Source organism: Aythya ferina, assembly GCF_964211825.1.
Source record: "Aythya ferina genome assembly, chromosome: 11".
NCBI lineage: Eukaryota > Metazoa > Chordata > Aves > Anseriformes > Anatidae > Aythya > Aythya ferina.
Genome location: NC_140307.1, coordinates 10,846,920 through 10,865,181, shown reverse-complemented (window position 1 = coordinate 10,865,181; position 18,262 = coordinate 10,846,920). Strand labels below are relative to the sequence as shown.

General features: G+C 48.1%; 1 protein-coding gene across 2 annotated transcripts; it reads left to right on the top strand.

The window, feature by feature from the left end:
* The first annotated feature begins 5,077 nt into the window (after positions 1-5,077).
* LOC311442571 (mitotic-spindle organizing protein 2B-like) lies at positions 5,078-14,857 on the top strand. Of its 2 annotated transcripts, none has more exons than XM_084531933.1 (3): positions 5,078-5,244; positions 5,356-5,501; positions 14,612-14,857. In XM_084531933.1, the coding sequence occupies exons 1-3, from the start codon at positions 5,102-5,104 to the stop codon at positions 14,767-14,769; spliced, it is 447 nt and encodes a 148-aa protein (XP_084388059.1). In that variant the 5' UTR covers positions 5,078-5,101; the 3' UTR covers positions 14,770-14,857. The 2 variants fall into 2 exon arrangements, with proteins under 2 accessions (XP_084388059.1, XP_084388058.1); XM_084531932.1 differs by having other exon boundaries at positions 5,582-14,857.
* Positions 14,858-18,262: the final 3,405 nt, after the last annotated feature.

Here is an 18,262-nt window from a genome sequence, read left to right as displayed (position 1 = left end):
CTCTTTTCTTCTTGTTGAAGCCCAGCTTTTCTAGCATCTCCTTGTACACCATGTTCTCCGGTTGCCATCCCAGTGACCCTCTGCAGGCCCCCCTCTGTACTGAGGGCCTGGAACTGTGTGCAGTGTCCAGACACACTCAGCAGTACAAAGCAAAGGGGACTACCTTCAACCTGCTACACTCACAGGATAACTCGCATTGGAAGGGACTTCTGGAGGTCTTTAAGTCCACCTTCCAAGCAGGGTTAGCTTTGAGGTCAGGCCAGAGTCAAAGGATATTTTAGAGAGAAGCAGAACTTCCCTAGGCCCAACGAGGCTTTTCCCCCTTAGTAAAGGAGATTCTATAGGGAAGGGTGTGCAGAACAGAGAGACGCAACAAAGAGTCAGCCTGCAGCTTGACATCGGGTCAGAGGATGGACCTGAGCTTCTCAAAGCAAGCAGCTCCATGCAGGTCCTGTACATTTTGGGTCTGACCTGGGGATTCCCACAGGAAGTACATTGCTCTGGGCTTAACTCTGGGTCGGGCCAATGTGTTCCGTCCTCTGATGGGAGCTGAACTTCAGGGACTCCCCAGAAAATTTAGATGGACTGAATCCCTCTTCAGCTGGTACTGTAGTGCTACATTTGCCCTCCTGTGGCTGAAATGAGTGGTGTTTGGAAATAAAAGTGGGAAAGGCATGTAACGGAGATGACAGGGGATTCCCATTCATGAGTATGCTCATGTCCAGGGTGGACAAAGGCATGAGAAGCCTGATGTGGCTCTGAGATTAACCCCACTGAGGGCATGAAGGTGGAGCAAGGACCTTCCTTTGTAGCAATTCCCACCCCACTTGTTGTCCCAATCCCCCGTGCCCTCCCAGCTGCCTGTTCCCCATCCCTCCTCCCTGTCAGCGAAACAGCTCTGTCATTCATTGCCTGATCTCTAGTCCCTTGCTAAGCCCTCCGTAATCGCCAAGCTGTTTTAGCGTGCTGCAGGCCCCGATAGTGAAAGAAGTTTGTTTTGTAATTGGATTAGTGCTGCTGGGAGCATGCTCTTGCACGGTGGTCGGGTCAGAGCTGGCACAGCCCCCGAGCCCTGTGCTGCTCCGCCTGGTTTTGGGCCAGCTCAGGGCTGCGCTCGCTCCTGCACAAAACTGTGCTGGCCAAAAGGCAGGCTTGCAGAAGGAAGGCAGCCCGAAGGGGTGAAAGGCTGATTCAGGGCAGAAGCCCCTTTAAACCCAAGTCTAGTGATTAGTTTAAACCCCAGCCCTCCCAGCAACGCCTGCATCACTTGAATATCACTGAAAACAGTGCCCAGTATTGTTTCCAGCCACAGCAGTCTCCAGTGCTGCAGGAGAAGGATCAAATAACCCCAAAGCTCAGCTGCCAAAGTTTATAGCAAAGTGGAGAAAATTGTTCCTGATCCCTGCAGGCTACCAGCAAAACGTGCGGTGTAGCACATACGTAGCACACACATGCATGTGGCACACACATGGCCCAGCTGAATGCCTTCTTTCAAATCTTCTTGTGGAGACCAACTTATTTGACACAAGGGGCAAGTTTCAGCTCCCAGTTCAGAGACCACCCTTGCTCAGTCCTTTTGGTGTACTTCCCCAGCATCATCTCAAAGCGGTTACTTGCTCCTGGTGCCCTGTTTAAAAATTGTTGAAAAATATCTGTGCTTGGATGCCTCCACCTAATTTTAAGTCTACGCTTGTGATGAGTTCTGCCCTTTTCCTTGCACAATTTTGGAGAGATGTCTCCAAAACAGCATGCTTGGGCAGATCTTTTGGTGAGGTCTTCCCAGTGCCTCACAACTGACGCAGCAGCGCCCCTCCTGAAAACTTACCTTCACTCCCCCCTGAACTGTTTGCTATTTGTATTAGTGGGGTCACTCTGAGATGGGCGGTGGAGAAGTGCTAGAAATATCTCTGCTCAGAGACACTACTGTTAATATAACCCATTGTTTACTTAATTAGCTGGTTCCTCTGCTGTAACCATACCCATCACTTCCATCATCGGAAACTGGCTCCTATTGAGTGGCAAATCAAACTTTAACTCCAACCAGCCTACACGTGCTGCATCTTCTTGTCTAAGAAGTCAATTATGAAAGAAAAATCGTTATATTAAACTGATGCAATGTTTCTGTGAGAAATTCTGTTTCCATTTGCCTGTCTATCTTGAAGGATTTCCTTCAGAACGTGGTCAGAGCCTCACAAGGTTACAAAAGCCTATATATGTTTTAATCTCCCTTTTTCCTATCCTGGATGTGGGAGGCACATTAGCTCAATTTCTTTGCTATTTGAGCTCTAACCAGGTAATCCTAAATCTGGTCCACATTCACAGTGAGATGACCTTGCTGCTTTCCTCCTTGCTCTCACGCAGCACCTCCTGGTTGAGCCTCATCTCATGCATTTGAAGTGTGTCCTCATCTGGTGGTTGTGCCTCAGGCACTCTCTCCATCACATCTTGTTCAGCCTGATGACCTACAAGTCTTTCATTTCCAGGATAAATTTATGCATACTGAATTTTTCTCTGTTAAATGGCAGTGCACAGCAAGTCCTGATTGGTGTCTGTGTAGGACCGATGGCTTTGCACATGCGTGTCCTCTCTCACTGTTCATGTTCGGGGTGGGCTTGCTGTGCGGGTACAGTGCTCTGTGATTTACTGCCCATGTGCAGCATTATGGCTTCTCTGCGCATGCACAGCATGTCCTGATTTACTGCGCGCATTAAGGGCTGCCTCTCTGCACATTCACAGCATGTCTGGTTTTAGTGCCTGTGCTCAGTGTGCTCTCTCTGGCCATGCTTATAGTATGTGCTGATTTACAGGGCAGGGTCTTGCACCTCTTTGCCTCATGTAGAGTACCTTGACTTGCTGCTCACACGTGCCGCTGCCTCTCTCCAAGGCTGCCTGATTTGCCACTTGTGCACAGGGCAGTCTCAGATTTACAGCCCGTGCGATGGGAAGCTACTCCATGTGGTGTAGTATGGCCTCCATGTGTTCATGACATCCAAACTTATCACGTGTGTTAGTGACGGGTCCTGGTTTCCCATGCATGTGCTGTGTAGTCCCTGTGCAGGCACAGTGCAGCGCTACTTGCTCTGTGTGTGCAAGCACTATCACTGTGACCTGACATCTGAGCACCCCAGCTAGCAATTTATGGTAAAGTCTGGGCTCTGTGCTGCACGCAATTCCTTTTTCCTTCCACACACATGGTCTGTCTGAGACATCTCTGCCCATGACCATCTGCCCTGCCCCTCTCCTAATCATGTCTTACAAGGGCTGAGGTGCAACCTTGCACCACCACCCTTGGCTGCCCTGGCTGATGGCCTGCTCTGGAAATCATGGGCTGCAAAGGTGTTAAAAGTCCTGCCAGAGGTAGTGGAGGGTGTCTGGTGGGCAGATGTCTGGCAGGTGTCATTTGACCAGAGCTTCAGGTGCCACTCAGATTGCAGCTCCAGGAACTGAAGGCTTTCCAAGAGGATGTTTGTGGGCTGTCAATGACTTCCTCTACAGACCTGTTGGCTTGGTAGAGCAAAAGGGGAAAACTGTCCTGTCAGAGATACCAGAAGTGCTTCAGAGAGCAGAGGGGACCATGCAACGTCCAGCAACCCAGAGGAGACTGCTGTCACTCGAAAAAAATTGCAGAACATTCCTATCCAGGCTTACACTAAGGAAAGTGAGGAAGTTGTGACCCACAGCTACGACCTGTGACAGCCCATGAAGGAAACATGGGAGAGGCAGGATCTCCTGTCACTCGCCCTGGGAAGGTTTTCGTCCCTGGATGCGGTACTGGCAGCCAGAGGGCAACTGTTGGGGATGTTGAGGAGGGGTAGAAGCTGAGACTCCTCCAATTTGTTGTAGGAAAGGTGTTTTCTGTTTTTGTTTGTTTGTTTGTTTTCCCCAGAGGGTGCAGGATGCTAAAAAGCATCTTGCCCTGTTCTGCTGTGACTTGTAGCTGAGCTCTCAGATGCCGCATTGGAAGCAGTCCAGGTGGGATGAGGAAGGGCTGGGGAGTGCATCACCCACACAGTGAGGGCTCTTGCCCTTGCATTTGACTTCCAACCTTTCCCACAGTGCTTCCTGCACATCATTTAGCTGAGCAGGCAAACGAGTAAGCACAAGGACGTCACCCAGCCTTCTCCCCAGCACCGACCCCAAACTGCTCCATTCAGCCAAAGGCCCTTCCCAAAGCCCATGGTTCAGAGCTGCCTCATGCTTTGCAGCTGTGGCACTGCTGGTAATTCACACTGGCAGCTGCTGCTCCTGCTATCAGTGCTGTGATAATTGTCCCCGCGGGCTGGTCCCGCTCAGGGCCATTAGCAGCAAGATCCTTCTTTTATCATCATACGTCTTGTTCTTGTCTTGGCAGCTACAGTAAATATCTGCCTGTTCCTGAGGCTGAACGCCTGTGAGGACACACGGTCAGGTCACCCTGCGGTGGGTGCTGATTTTTACATGGTTGCAGCTTTCTTGGGGTGCGAAGCAGCAGCGTACACCTGTGGGTTACTGCAGGAATGGACTGGAGTCTCCTGCAGTGGTTCCTGGCGGTGACATCCCTGCATCGTGCCCTTGCTCCAGCTCTGCCAGCTGCTCATCTGCTCAGAGCTGGGGGGAGTGGGGCAGGCGATCCCCCCCCCGATGGCAGAGGCGATGCTGATTTCCATTTAGATAGAAGAATTTCAATCTCAGCTTGACGTCTGCCTCGCGACTCAAGGCCCAAATTTCCAATTTGCTTCCTCACACGCCGCCAGATGCTCCCTGCTGGGAACTGAAGCATGGCAGAGGCACCGGGAGCCCCGCAAAGGTGGACGGCCAGGTGCGTGAATGCGCCCAGCGATGGATACTCAGCCCCTTGGGGCAGCTATTGTGAGGGGAAGCAAAACCAGCAGGTGCCTCAAAAAAAAAAAAAAAAAAAAAAAAAAAAAAAAAAAACAAGGAAGAAATTGGGGCACGGAGGGGCTGCCTCACAGGGGGGGTCACACTTTTGGTCGCCTCGTCTACCCCAGCCCTGCGGCTGCGCGGGCGGGAGGCCGTGGGCTGAGGCGCTGCTGCCCCCTGGCGGCCGCGGGCGGGCGGTGCCGCAGGGCGGGCCGGGGCCAGGCGGCTGCACGGGGCCGCCATGTCGGGAGCGGCGCTGGGCAAAGCGGCGGCGGCGGCAGCGGCGGCGGCGAGGCCGCGGAGGAAGGTGCTGAGCGCGGAGGAGGCGGAGCTGTTCGAGCTGGCGCAGGCGGCGGGCAGCGGGCTGGACCCGGAGGTGTTCAAGTGAGCGGCGGGGCGGGCGGTGCGGGGCACGGCGGAGCATCCCCACCCGGTGCGGTGCTCCCCCGGGTGCGGTGCTCCCCCCGGTGCCCCGCGCTGACGGCCGCCCCGCAGGGTGCTGCTGGACCTGCTGCGCATGAACGTGGCGCCGCTCGCCGTCTTCCAGGTGCTCAAGTCCATGTGCGCCGGGCAGCGGCTGCCGGCGGCCAGCGAGAGCGGAGCCCCCGCCGCGCCGGCGCCGCTCCCCGCCGACAGCCGAGGTAAAGCAGCGGGGGAACGGGGAGCGGGGAGCGGGCAGGGGGGCGGCGGGCCCTGACCTCTCTGCGTCTCTCCCGCACAGAGCCCCCGCAGGACCCGCTCGCCTTCGCCTCCGCCCTGCGGCTGCCGCGGCCCTCCGGTGTCCGCCCGCCCGCTGCCTCCTCCTCCTCCTGCTGCCGCCCGCTGCCCCGCTGCCTCTCCGCGCCGCCCGCCGGCCGCGCCGCGGGCTCGGCGCCGGGGGCTCGCCCCCTCGGGCCTTCGGCAGCCCCGGGGCGCGGGGTGAGGGCCGGGCGGCAGGGCCCGAGGCTGCTGCTGGCGGCGCGGCCGGGCGGCGGGGCCGGGCCCCGGGGGCCGCCTCCAACGCGGGAGGCTCGCGGCGCCCGCTCCGTGTGAGGTGGAGGGGCCCGAGCTGCCGCAGCGCCGGGGTTTGCCCCCTGTCCGTGCTCCCTCCGGGGAGCGACCCGGAGTGGGTGTCAGGAGAAGGGGCCTGGTGTGCTAGGAAGCGCTGTGCTGCTTCGTCTGCTCCATCCACGTGTAGCAGCACCGCAGCTCGTGCTGGTTCCCGTGCCCAAAATGAACGTTTTTTATTAGTGGGGGTGTGACGTGGAATTGGGAGGCTGCGTGGAGCTGTCACCTGTAGCAGCGACTGCTTTGGAATATAATCATTCTTACTGCTCTGACCTCAGAGGTCAGCAATAAATGTAGCCCCGAAGCTGTGCCATATGCTTTCCAAGCCAGTTCTAATAAAACTTGATTCCCTCTACTTTCCTGAAGTGGCTTTTGGCTGGTAGCGTGACACATCTGTGGGTTACTTCCGAAAGGTTACTTTGAAAGGGCTAACTAAAATAAGTCTGCTGTCACTAAGCTTAAATTTGCCGTGCAGGAGAACTCTCGCTTCTTTTGAGCTTAGGAATGTAGTAAAAGGGGGCAGTGGCCAAAACAGAGTGGTTTCATGGATGTTTGGCATGGTTGACAAGAACAAAACTGTATGCTGAAAGATAGGTTTGCTTCACACCTCAGGATTGCAGTGCCTCTAACAGGGGTTTGATGGTTGCTGAGTGGGAGTGTGGAAATAGATGAGGTCAAGCTGAATTTTATTGTGTTCTGTTCTCCTTTCCTCTCAGTGTTTCAGGGTGAAAACTCCACTGTAGCTGATGAGGACATGTTGACCCGTGAAGAATTCTGTAGTAAAACTGAAAAAGAAAACTTTTGCCAGCAGCCACTGTTTTGGGAACACAGAGCGATGGAAAAAAGAAAATCTTGTCTGTCAGTGTAGGTGATGAGTAAGGCTTGAGGGCAAGCAAGGTTCTTCTCCTGTCATGATACCATACCGCAACTTGGTCTAGTCTCACTGCTGAGACTGCCTGGGTGATAGGGAGTGCTTATTCTGTACAGCAGCTGGCTGTGCTTGCAGGCCTGTATATCTAATGGCATGTCCTACAGAGGGCAGATCTGAAAGGCAAGTTTCACTTGAGTATCTTCAAGCAGTCAGTTTCAGGGTAAGATTGGTTATGCACCTTCACAGTAGCAGAGCCTGCTACTTCTAATGTGTATTTCCACATGGTAAATGGCTGCAGTTCGCCTCATTGAGCAGCTGGGGGTAGCATGGAGGCTGAGGAAGTTTACTAAAGCCTTAACCGGAATTTGGGTGTGCAGGTAATGTCCTGGACTCCCAGGACCTGATGGTTCCTCTTTCTTGCTGAAAGAGGTGTTCTTGATTAAAAGTTTACTGGTGAGAGGATATGAATGGTAAAGAGAACAGACTCGCGTATGAGATTTTTAATTATGCACAGAGGAAAAAGACACCTGGCTATTTTTCTTGAGCAAAGTAAGAGGGGCACAGCACTTGGATATTTTAAGAAAGCCCCATCTTGCTGTTCCTTGCCACATTGAGAGAAAATGTCTCAAAATAAGAGAGTAGCAATTCTGAACAAATGATGCTTTAAATCCTGCTCTCTTGTTCTCGTTTGGTGCTTCAGGTGTGGTGGGCCCTGCAAACTGTGAAGGAACTTTGCGTGATGTGTTTGTTCCTGTTTGTCTGTTAATCTGGAGTAGCTTTTCTTCTCTTGTAATGCTGTTTACGTAGTACTTTCCATAAAAAAATGAACAAAACAACCAGTTTCTTCTAATACTGGGCCACTGCCACAAGCTACTTCTAGCTAGTTGTAGGCCAGCTCCAGTTTGAAGTGGTTAGGTGGTGACTCTTCTCTTAACAAGCATTAAATTCCTCAAGAGGAAGTCAGAAACCCTATGGTAGAGTTGATCTGCCCTCAGCAGTTGTCTCCTACCACTAGAGGTAGTGCAAACATGTTAAAGAGCCTCAGTTTCTAGGACTTAACATCAGTCTTGGGGTCTTAAATCAGTTTTCCTTTCATCAGTCCAGGATGTTCATTCTGCATCTTTAAGCAGAGCGTCTCCTGGTCCAAGACATGCCCAAGCCTGACTGCATTCTTGCCTCAGGCCCCTGATGCTGCCAGTCCTTGGGCTTTTTTATATCTTATTGCTGCTTTATTTCACATTTCTGCTTTATTTCACGAGTCTAACACAGGTCTTCAGGGCTACATAATACACCGATCACTGGATCATATGTGGCTTACTTGGACAGGAGGATCATTCCCGTTAAGCCACAATTTTAATGTTTGCCCAGGTACCTGCAGAGTGTATCAGTCCAATGCTGGCCTTGGATTTTCACTGAGCTGGTGCTTAGTACTGGTGGTAGAGATGAGCTTTGGCCTCCTCTCACAACACGTTCATCCCTGGCCCGATGCTGATGGGCAGTGCTGTGCTTCTTTGCCAGAAGGTTTGGTCTTCCCAGTTGTGTCAGGTGTGGTTTTTATTTATTATTATTTTTTTTTTTTTCTGGAAATTTTTGCTGCATTAGGGCTCATAGCAGTCGCTAACTTTGAAGATTTCTCTTTTTAGTTTGTCGGCTCAAGTGACTTTGTCATCACCCAGTGCTTCCTGATGTTGAACAGTGGCTAATGTCCTTGTGAATAAATTCACCGCTGAAATCTAAATCTCCGGACATTCTTTGGGCAGAACTTTACATCTGATAGTGTTTTATCACAATCTTAGTCCTTCATCCTCACTTCTGTGAGTATAAGAAGTGCCAGTGAGATCTCATTAACACTGAGAAGAGCGCGTGTTTTTTTTCCTAGACCTCCTTGTGAAGGTTTACTTCTGTCCCTTCTCAGATGAGAGATGTTTGTGCTTGCTGTGACTCAGTCAAGGAGGGGCTGTGCTAGTGGAATGCCTAGCCTGACTGAAGATGGTCCTCAAGTGCAAGCTAACAGTCTTGTGCCACCGTAACTGCAGTTTTGTACAACTCTGCCTATCTTAGGTCTGATACCACAGTGCAGTGTAGACACCTGGAGCAATGTGCATGGAGTGCTGGAGGAAGATGTGTGGGGTTCTTGGTTGAAGGTCATGAAAACAGATTTCCAGAGAGAGGTCTCAGTTTGTGGGAGCTGGTAATGCAGTAAAGCAGAACAGGACCATAAGTGCCAGCCTTGTTTGTGTTTCCCTTGACCACACCAGGCTGTATTAGGGTTCGAACTATCTGCATGTCAAGGCAGCAGCTCTTAGGGGAAAGTGTGTTGCTGACATACAAATCCCATTAAAATCAATGTGTCTTCAGGCTAATTTTCTCTCCTTAAATTGGAGAAGCAAATAGTTAGCTCAAACTGAAGAGGAGGAGGAATCAGGCTTACTCATTCATTGAACTCTCTGGTTCTGAACACAGTCCATCATCAGTTCAGGAGTTGGGGTAAGTGTTAACAGGGTGACTGGGGGTATCCTCTGGGCTGCATCCATTCTGCAGGGGTTTTTGGTTTGCCTTGCCTTCTTTCCCTTTAGGAGCTGCCATGGGGAAGGGGAACCAAAGCTGTATCTGCTGTTGGCCCTGCCATCTCTTGTTGGAAGATGCTGCTTATTTTTGAGAAGAGGATGGCGTGGCTTCTGCGCAGGACAAGGCGTTTGGAGATGGGAGATGCCCCCTCTGCATAGCTGGGACTTGCCTGCTGACGCAGCCAGAGCTCCTTGCGCTGATGCAGAGAGCAGCAATTGTTGTACACAAGCTTGCCAAGCTGCTTTGCACAGCGTCGTTCAGCTCTGCATATCTGCTCTTTCTCCTGTGCTTCCTTCTTTGTCAGAAGACAGACAAGTGGCTGAAGTAATCCAGGTCTCACTAAACATTAGCTGAGTCTGCTTTCTTCAAGTTTCATCAGTAACAGTGAGATATCGGCTTAAGCTTCTCAGCTCATCGTGATGCAGGGAGGTTTTTTAAAGCAGTTAAAAAAAGACTGTTACTCTGATAAGCATTGCTGGGAGTAGGGGTGGGAAAGCACATCACTTTCGTCTCCTCACCCCTGTAGTTATTTTGGCTTTTTATACAGCTAAAGCTCTTAAGCAGCAGGGAATCATAGAAATGACTTTATATTGTGTTTTCCATAGAATATAGCAGTGGCGTTCTGCACAGAGTTGTTTGTTGGTAACAACTCATAACTGCCTCAGAATTACTGTCTGACTATTCGACCAGCCATCTGGCATGCTTAGCTAGAGACAGCTTCATGCAAGCTGCATTCCAAAGTGGTTGTCGCGATAATTGATTTGGGAGAGGAAGAGCTTATTTTAAAAGGAAGGGGTGTTCTTTGGGCAATTTCTTCCCATAAATGCAAGGGAGAGTTGTGCACGCCCATTAGGACAGTGGTGTTGGGTTTAGTTTAGACTAGGCATTTGTATAATTTGCTGTTGTGCACTTAAATATGGCTTCATGTATTGGTTCCATGCTTGCTTTTCCTGTCAGCCCACCTCACCCTCGAGCCACTGGTGATTTGTGTGCAGTTTTCTACCCCTCTATTACCATACATTTGCCAATGCCCTGCTCTTTTTTTTTTTTTTTTCCTAGACAAGTCAATGTTCTTTGACAGTCCTCCTCTTTTCACTTCCAATATCTTTTCCACATTTTCTCACTCTCCAGCCCAAATGCCTTGTGTGAAGTTCCTTTCCAGGGCTTTGCCCCAACTAATTTTTTGTACCAAATGATTTGTTAACATAAGCCTGCTTTTCATTGTGCTCTTGCCTGGTTTATGGATTTTTGCATGGCACCAGTGCAATCTCCTAGTCTGCGCAGGAGATAGAGTGCTTTCCTGATTAACAAGTGATTAAGAAACTTCTCAGCTTTTTGCTTTCTTGGCTGGTTAAAAAATGTAGTTCCTATTCTCTACCAGGGAGCTACCAAATCTTCGCATGACCAAAATGCAGATGATAGTGAAGTGGTTATCCTTAGTTGCAGAAACAGAACACACAGCTTTTATTTTCTTTTCCTTGTCCTGCAAGTAACTTACAGAAAGTCTAGGCTGTTGGCTGCAACACTCTAAACCTGATGTAGACCTAGTCTTGAAACGATAGGTGGCTTTGTTATGTAGAGCAAAATATTTTTGTGGAAATAACGTGCTCTCAAAACTGAAGTGTAGACTTTATATTTCTCATTTTATTGAATCTTGTGGGTGGGAAAAATCTGTTCTGGATGCTGCAACTCAGCATCCAGTACTGAGTAATGAAGTTGAATACCTAACCTGATTCAAGTGAACAGGCATGTTAGAGAAGAGAGGCTGTAAGTTCTGTGCAGGTGATATGGGGGCCTGTGTAGGTTGCAGATTATTTTGTGTTCTCTTCTTTCTACACATTCTCGTTTGTAAGGTAAGTGTGGAATCGTGTGCTTTCACATGTAGGTGTGAAAGAGAGAAAGCATGTGTTCAAATAATGATCCACTGCTCCATTTGCCTTAATGCATACCTAAGGTCTTAAAAAATGACTTTTCTGCATTTGAAAACTTATTTTTCCTCTTCCTCTGTTTCAGAACTAGTTGGATGGATTTGTTGAAGCACCTTTTGCCAGTTGTACCTGGCCTCCTGACTGTGTTTCCTCAGGGAGGCTGCTTTAGCTGGGGTGATGTTTTAGCCAGCGTGCCTCGTTGTGTACGAGCTGTTACAAATACCTCGACAGCTTTGGAGGCCTTGAGAACCTGCCAGTTTGTGTGGTGAAGGACTGAGAATGAGAGCCATAAGTGCTTTGAAGAGTGAGGTCTAGCTGCGGCTGAGATTTTATTTCAAATTTCATCACTTCCTAATCGTGAAAAAAGTCCCATCACTGTGCCAGCCACCAGTGGGTGGGCAGAAGTTTAGTCCTTCTGGTAACCACGTCATGATTGCAAGATTCCAATCTTACAAGCTGTTCTTTTCATCCAGACTTGAGTCTTTGTTCATCCTGGAAGGCCAGCTGGCTTACAGTGCCTAATGTAAGCCCTACTGAGAGACAGAAACAGGATTGTGGAGAATTTAAATCTACTCTAGCCCATAGTCGTTGCCCATACGCTCTAAAGAAGGTGCTAGAGGTTGTTGCAGCCCTGACATGCTAATCCTCCTGGACTGCATTACAAATAAAGGTACTCACAGCAGCAGCTGATGGCTTCTCCTTTTTCATGACAGAGGGAAGAAATTTTGCAGTTCCTGTTACTGCTCAGAAGTGGGAAAGGACCCCCTGAGGAAGGTAGAAGATTGAGGAGAGAGTAGGCTGTAGGAGAAGAACTTTATATTTCTAATTCTGAAAGCGTATTTGGGGTTCCTTTCCTAAGTTTGTTTGGTCTTTGCTTGCCTTGTGCTATAATCAAAGATAGTATTTCTTCTCTCTGCCTCTTAAAACTGTCTCTTTCTGCCCTGCAGGCTCCTCTCTTGGTATCTGGTAAAGGTTTGGAGTGGTGGTGGTCTCGTAGAGGTAGCTGTAGCATATTTTACTGCATTTTTGTTAGAGGTGTTTGGTATTAATGTGTTCAGTGAGCAGCCTATGCACAACTTGCACTGGCACTAGCAGTCAGAGGTAGGCAATGCACAAACATCCATTCCTCTCAAACTGTGTAAGGTTCTTGAGGAGGTGCAGATGTAACCGCTGCTTCTGGGGTCATCTTTGGGCAGAGAGAAATCCCTCTTTTGACTTGACTCTTGCATCTGTAACTGCTTGGGCTACAGTTGTTCTGGGACAGCCAGACACCTACAACAAGACCAGGGCATCTTGTGTCAGCGAGGTAAATAGCAGTGGAATCCTTTTGCTAGTCCATACTGCTTGAATTGCAGAGGGTAAACTTCTTGTGCTTTGCACTAGTGGACCCTTATATTCCTGATAGTGGAAGTTCACAAACCATGTCTGTTGCTGCACGCTTGATGAGCTGCTCTTGTCCAATGCGCAGGTCTAGAGATGATGCTTCCAAAAATACAGGTGACTTTTATGGTGTTGGAAGTAACTGGTTTGTTTTAGTGTGATTTCAAGGCTATGAGGATGGAGGGCATGTTTTATCTGAGCATAGCTTTTCTTTACAGAGTGAATCTTTCTCCCCAAGTCATTTCAGCTAGGTCAGAAGATCAAGGACCTGACTCCTGGTAGCACTTAATGGTACAGTTGTCTGTATGTGCACATGGTTAGAGCTATCGTACACAGGCTGGGAACCTGCACTCTCAGTTGATATATGCATGTGAGGAAGAGGAGAACACCCATATAGAGACGTACTGGACTGCTAAAAGCATCATGGTGAACTCTAATGCTTTGTTTGAGATGTTAAGAGACTTTTCTCTTAAATACTGTGAGATCATGTATTGCCTTTGTGCAATTTGTTTGTTTTCATAGACAATACTTGCATTAGTAAAACTGCTGAAGTGCTTACAAGCTTGAGCTTTACAAAGAAAATCTGCAAGGCTGGTTGGCTGGCTTGGGCTGATGACTTGGCAGATCACTAGCGTGGTTTACAATAATAGGTTGTTTGTTTTTTTTTTAAGAACACCTGATTTGGCTGGGATAAGTGAATGTATTTCTTTTTCTAACCTAGTTTGTCAAATTTTACAGATGTGAAGGGGCTACATACTCTTACCTAGAAGTTCACAGGTTGTCCTTCCAGTACTGTGAGGCATGAATTTGTAGTATAGATGGGAGTGCTGTTTTCAGACAGTTACTCCAAGGAGAGACAGGTCAGTTTGGTAAGTAAAACAGACACATCTCCAGTGTGTGCCCTGTTGGCAGCACAGATCCAAGGTGATCCAGATGGCCATGGAGACTCTTGTGTGAGGAGTAGCTATTGGCATTCTGCAGTTTGCTCTGTCGTGATTACTAAGATGTCGCTCTCCATTTTAATTGCATGCGTGTAATTATAGGTACTCAGGGAAAAACAGCTCACTGGATTTCTTGTGTTTTGTTTGCTCCTTACTATGTTCGTGTTTAGCAGTGCTTCTTGGTGCTTGCTATCTTTAATAAAAACCGTGACTATCTTGAGCCCTTCTACATAATTTCTTTGTTCTTTATTTTTTCTTTCCTAATGCAAATATTACTTCTCATCTGAAGTAATTCTCTCTGCCAGGAAGCATCAGTCTTCCTCACTTTTCCCTTGCAGTCACTTGTTTGCAGCACATCTTAGTCTGTCAGTCTTTCTCCTGTGGCTGAATCTGGCAGGGTGGACTGTATGCCCCTTGCTTCATTCAACTTGTACCTTTCTACCCATTGTCGTCTCTGCTGTCATATTGCACTGTAGAGATGGTCAGTTGCACCTACAGAAGGGCAGCTCTGTTATCTTCTGAACCCGGTAAGAAAATCTGAGAGTAACTGATTTTGTGTAGGCGTCTGAATTCCTGGATACTCCAGAAAATGACAGGAAACCCAAACTTGCCCGTCAAATCACAAGTGAGGTTTTCTGATCCGACACTGACTGCAGGCTTTAGAAAGAGGTGGGCAGTGGCACATCAGTTCACTTATCCCAGCCTGGAGGTGTTACGTGCTCTTCATGTTTTTGAATTGCTGTTTGCAGTGCCAAATTCCTGTGCCAAATGAAAGCAGGTATTTAAAGAACAAAGTGGCTGGTTACTTTGTATGTTAAAACTAATAATGCTCCTACTGCAACTTATTTTGTTCTTGTGGCCCTGATTTCACAAACTTGCTTTCTGTGTTGGATGCTGGATACACTTGCGACATCTAATACAATTTTGCCTTTAGCATGATTTCTTAAACACTTGCAGCTTAAATGCTGTATGGGTGACACAGGACTGACACTAATGTATGTATTTCATTCATTCAGGGAGAAATAAAACCAGTTCTGCTGTCAGTGGGACCCAGGTGATAGCAGAAAGGAGCAGCAGGGAAGGATCTGCCCAGAGGATGCCTCGGCAACCAAGTGCAAGCCGGCTGCAGAAATCAGGAGCACCTGGAAAGAGCAGTGGAGGCAACAGTAACTAGGACCTTGGCACTGATGTATTTTGATGCTTTAAGATGTATAAAAATTGTGTTGTGTGTATTAATCATTACAAACACGATTTGTAACACATGGAATGTGGTGTTGTTTCTTATTTCCAAAAATTCTGCTGGCAACTGCTGTGGTTTGACCCAGCAGGCAGCACAGCACTACACAGCCATTTGCTCACCCTTCTCCCACCTGCAGTGGGATGGGGGGAGAGATTAAGGGGCGGGGGGGTAGTAAAAATCTTGTGGTTGAAATAAAGACAGTTTAATAGGACAGAAAATAAATAAATAATATGTACAAAACAAGTGCTGCATGATATGGTTGTTCACCACGCACTTACCAATCAGTACCCATCAGTACCCATGTTTGGCTGATTTAAGAGACGAGAATTAAGTACCGAGCTAGGTCATATATTGTCAAAGGAAGAGCCTTACAATGATTGTAGCTTGCACTGGAAACCTCACTGTCCGATGGGAGTATGTTCTTGTTCTTTAACTGATTCACTCCAATTCACTCCATGTGCATGCTCAGGTGAGTTTTAGCATCTTAATCTAAAAAGCACTTTGACCCCTCATGTAGTGTAATCATGTAACATTTAGTTTCTCTAATAACAGTAAAGTGATTTTTTTAAGTTACAGAACCCTTTGCCTAATGAGCCAGGTTAAATGAGGGCATTGTGCTAGACAAAGGGAGAGAATAGCTTCATCACTTTACAGTAAGATACATGCAAGTAGCTAAAACAGGTAAGTGGATTTGTTAGTGTTAAGTGTTGTCATTCATCATTCCAGGGCCTATCCAGGCAGTGCGTGTACTTGCTATGGCCTAAATAGCTCAGGAGCTGTTAGTGAATTCCATTTCCCTAATTAGGAGAAAGTGCCTCCATTCTTGGTGGGGGATGGATAATGTTTGCAAGAGTCATGGAGATCTCATGAATGTTTTGGAGTATCTGTCAGTCCAGCACAGTTAAGGGGTTTTGCTAGTGTTGGTATATGTGTGAAAAACTCTGTTGGAGAAGTAGCTGTGGAAGTCATGAGTCTGCAACCCGTCTGTGGAGATCAGAACTTTTCAAGGGTAGGAGTTAGAAATGGGAGTGAATTAGTTAATATCTTGCAGTAATACGTTTTGAAGGACACCCAAGTGAGAGTTTATGAGCTTTTTCATCGCTGGCAAGGTCTGGGTATTTCCTGCTGTGATCTTGCAAGAAAGTTCACCTATTCCCACCCTCACACCCCCAAGAAAAAACATCTGAAACAACCACGCTGCCTAGTAGAGGCAAATGCATTAGTTATCCTAGTTGAATTTGCTGGTAAAAGAGAGCAGATGAAGGGCTGCTTTTTCCCTGGAATATGAGTGAGCAGGCTTGAGATGTGACTCAAACTCTGTGAAGTACGTTGACCACCTTTGAGAATAAACAGTACCTAACAACAGCGGTTTTGCCTGCATGGTCACTGCTTCCTCTCTCTTTAGTTCCATGTCTGCATTTTTTCTATTTATCCTGCTGCAGCTCAGGGTACCTCCTGTGTTGTTCCTACCCACCTGCTTCCAGGCTTCTACAACATCCTCCTACTGCATTCTCCTCAGTCTTGTGGATCATCACTTTTCCTTTCCTGATGTCCATTTTTCCCAAGTAGACTCTCCTGTTCTCCTTTCCATGCTATCAAGCTGAATAAAGAGTGCAGTGTATTCCTTTGTATCCTGTTTCTTCAAATCTTTTGCAAAGGTGAGGCACAGTGACTCCCTGTTGTGGGGGACAGCTTGACCTGTTGTCTGGGGGAGTGTGCTGCTTGCTGGAGACCCAGACCTGGGGTGTTTTGGAGGAACTACTAAAGTTCACCCAACCCTATTGACTTAGGAAGGGAAATTTGTCCAGAGGCCAGTTATATATAATAAGAAGCACTGCAGTTGCCTAGGTCTTACCTCCAGTGCAGCAGGCTGTGATGGTGACATGGTGATGGTGATCATATATTTTTCAGAGTCACCATTGCTTTTTTCCATTTCAACAGTATTCAGTACTTAATCAGGTGTATGTGTTACACACTGATGAGTCACTGAGTTTCTGTGCAAAGTGTTTTTTGGCATTTTTCCACTGCCTGTATGAGCGCTGTTGGCTTTAGTATGCAGTGAATGTTGTCTTTTCCAAATATGAGTGAAAACCTTCAGACGAAGGATAGTGAGAGACCTGAGTGAAAATGAGGGACAAAGTTCTCCCAGGGAATGTAAGGACATCCTCAAAGGCTGAAAAGAACAAGGAAGAATTCATATGGAGAAAAAAACAAACAAACAAACAAACAAAAAAAAAAAACAGGACTTATCAATCCCTACATAAAGGACTGGGGAAAAAGGGTTTTTATCATGGAGCAGAGTGGCGCAGCGGAAGCGTGCTGGGCCCATAACCCAGAGGTCGATGGATCGAAACCATCCTCTGCTAATGCCTTTTTTTTCCCTTTGTTTCCTTATTAGATTTTTTCTTTCATTATTATACGATTTTTTTCTGTTGAGTGGTGGATTTGTGTGTGTGTGTTTTTCTTTTATTTATTTATGTATTTAGAACTGTCACCCTGAGCTGCTTTCCCCATGCGCCCTGGGTTGCACGGTGCTGGCCCTTCCAGTGCGTTCTCTATCTCTGTCAGCTGCCGGCCGAGGGCAGACGAGACCGGGAGAGGAAGAAGGAACAGAAAAGAAATAAGATTAACCTCTGGCCCGTACGGGGATCGAACCCGCGACCTTGGCGTTATTAGCACCACGCTCTAACCAACTGAGCTAACCGGCCGTGTCGGAATGGGTTCCTTTAGGCGCCGCTTTCAGGCCTTTTCCAGGCGCTGCCCCTATACGGGATGCTCCTGGCTGGGCTGCAGCCACTTCTGTCGTCCGGGCAATTAAAAGAAGGAAACAAAACATATAGCAGAGGATGGTTTCGATCCATCGACCTCTGGGTTATGGGCCCAGCACGCTTCCGCTGCGCCACTCTGCTCCCATAGCACTGTAAGGTGTAGTTGCACCTCCACCTTCCTGTGGTAGCTGCTGCTCTCACGGCACAGCCCAGGGGGCTCTGCCAGGGGCAGGGATACATTCCACTAGACCGGGTTGCTCAAAGTTGCTCACAAATTTTGGTTTTGCAGAAATAGCAGTTTGAAGAGTTACCTGTTTAGTTGCTTTTGGAAAAACAACAACAACCTTCCACCCTCCCCCCCCCAAAAAAAAAAAAACAAACCACCACACACATACAAAGGGAACAATAAACCTGGATTACTCAGCACATCACACACCTTGTATCCACCTTAAAGCACCTCAGTGTGTTCACAACAGCTCCATGTGTGCAGAAGGAAGACACCTCAACAGTGCTGCAGTTTGGCTCCTCATCCTGAAGGAGAAGCTGGGACTGTTGCCCACATGGCTCCCCTGGTATGAAGCCTGTTTGGCCTTGTGGTGGGTTTTTGGAAAAAAAAAAAAAAAAAAAGCTCCCTCCTTCCCTGCTCTCACAGGTCACTT

Coding starts and splice junctions, on each gene's coding strand:
- LOC311442571 (XM_084531932.1), top strand. CDS start 5,102: ATGTCGGGAGCGGCGCTGGGCAAAGCGGCGGCGGCGGCAGCGGCGGCG. Junction 5,245..5,355: donor CTGGACCCGGAGGTGTTCAA/GTGAGCGGCGGG, acceptor GCCGCCCCGCAG/GGTGCTGCTGGACCTGCTGC. Junction 5,502..5,581: donor GCTCCCCGCCGACAGCCGAG/GTAAAGCAGCGG, acceptor TCTCCCGCACAG/AGCCCCCGCAGGACCCGCTC.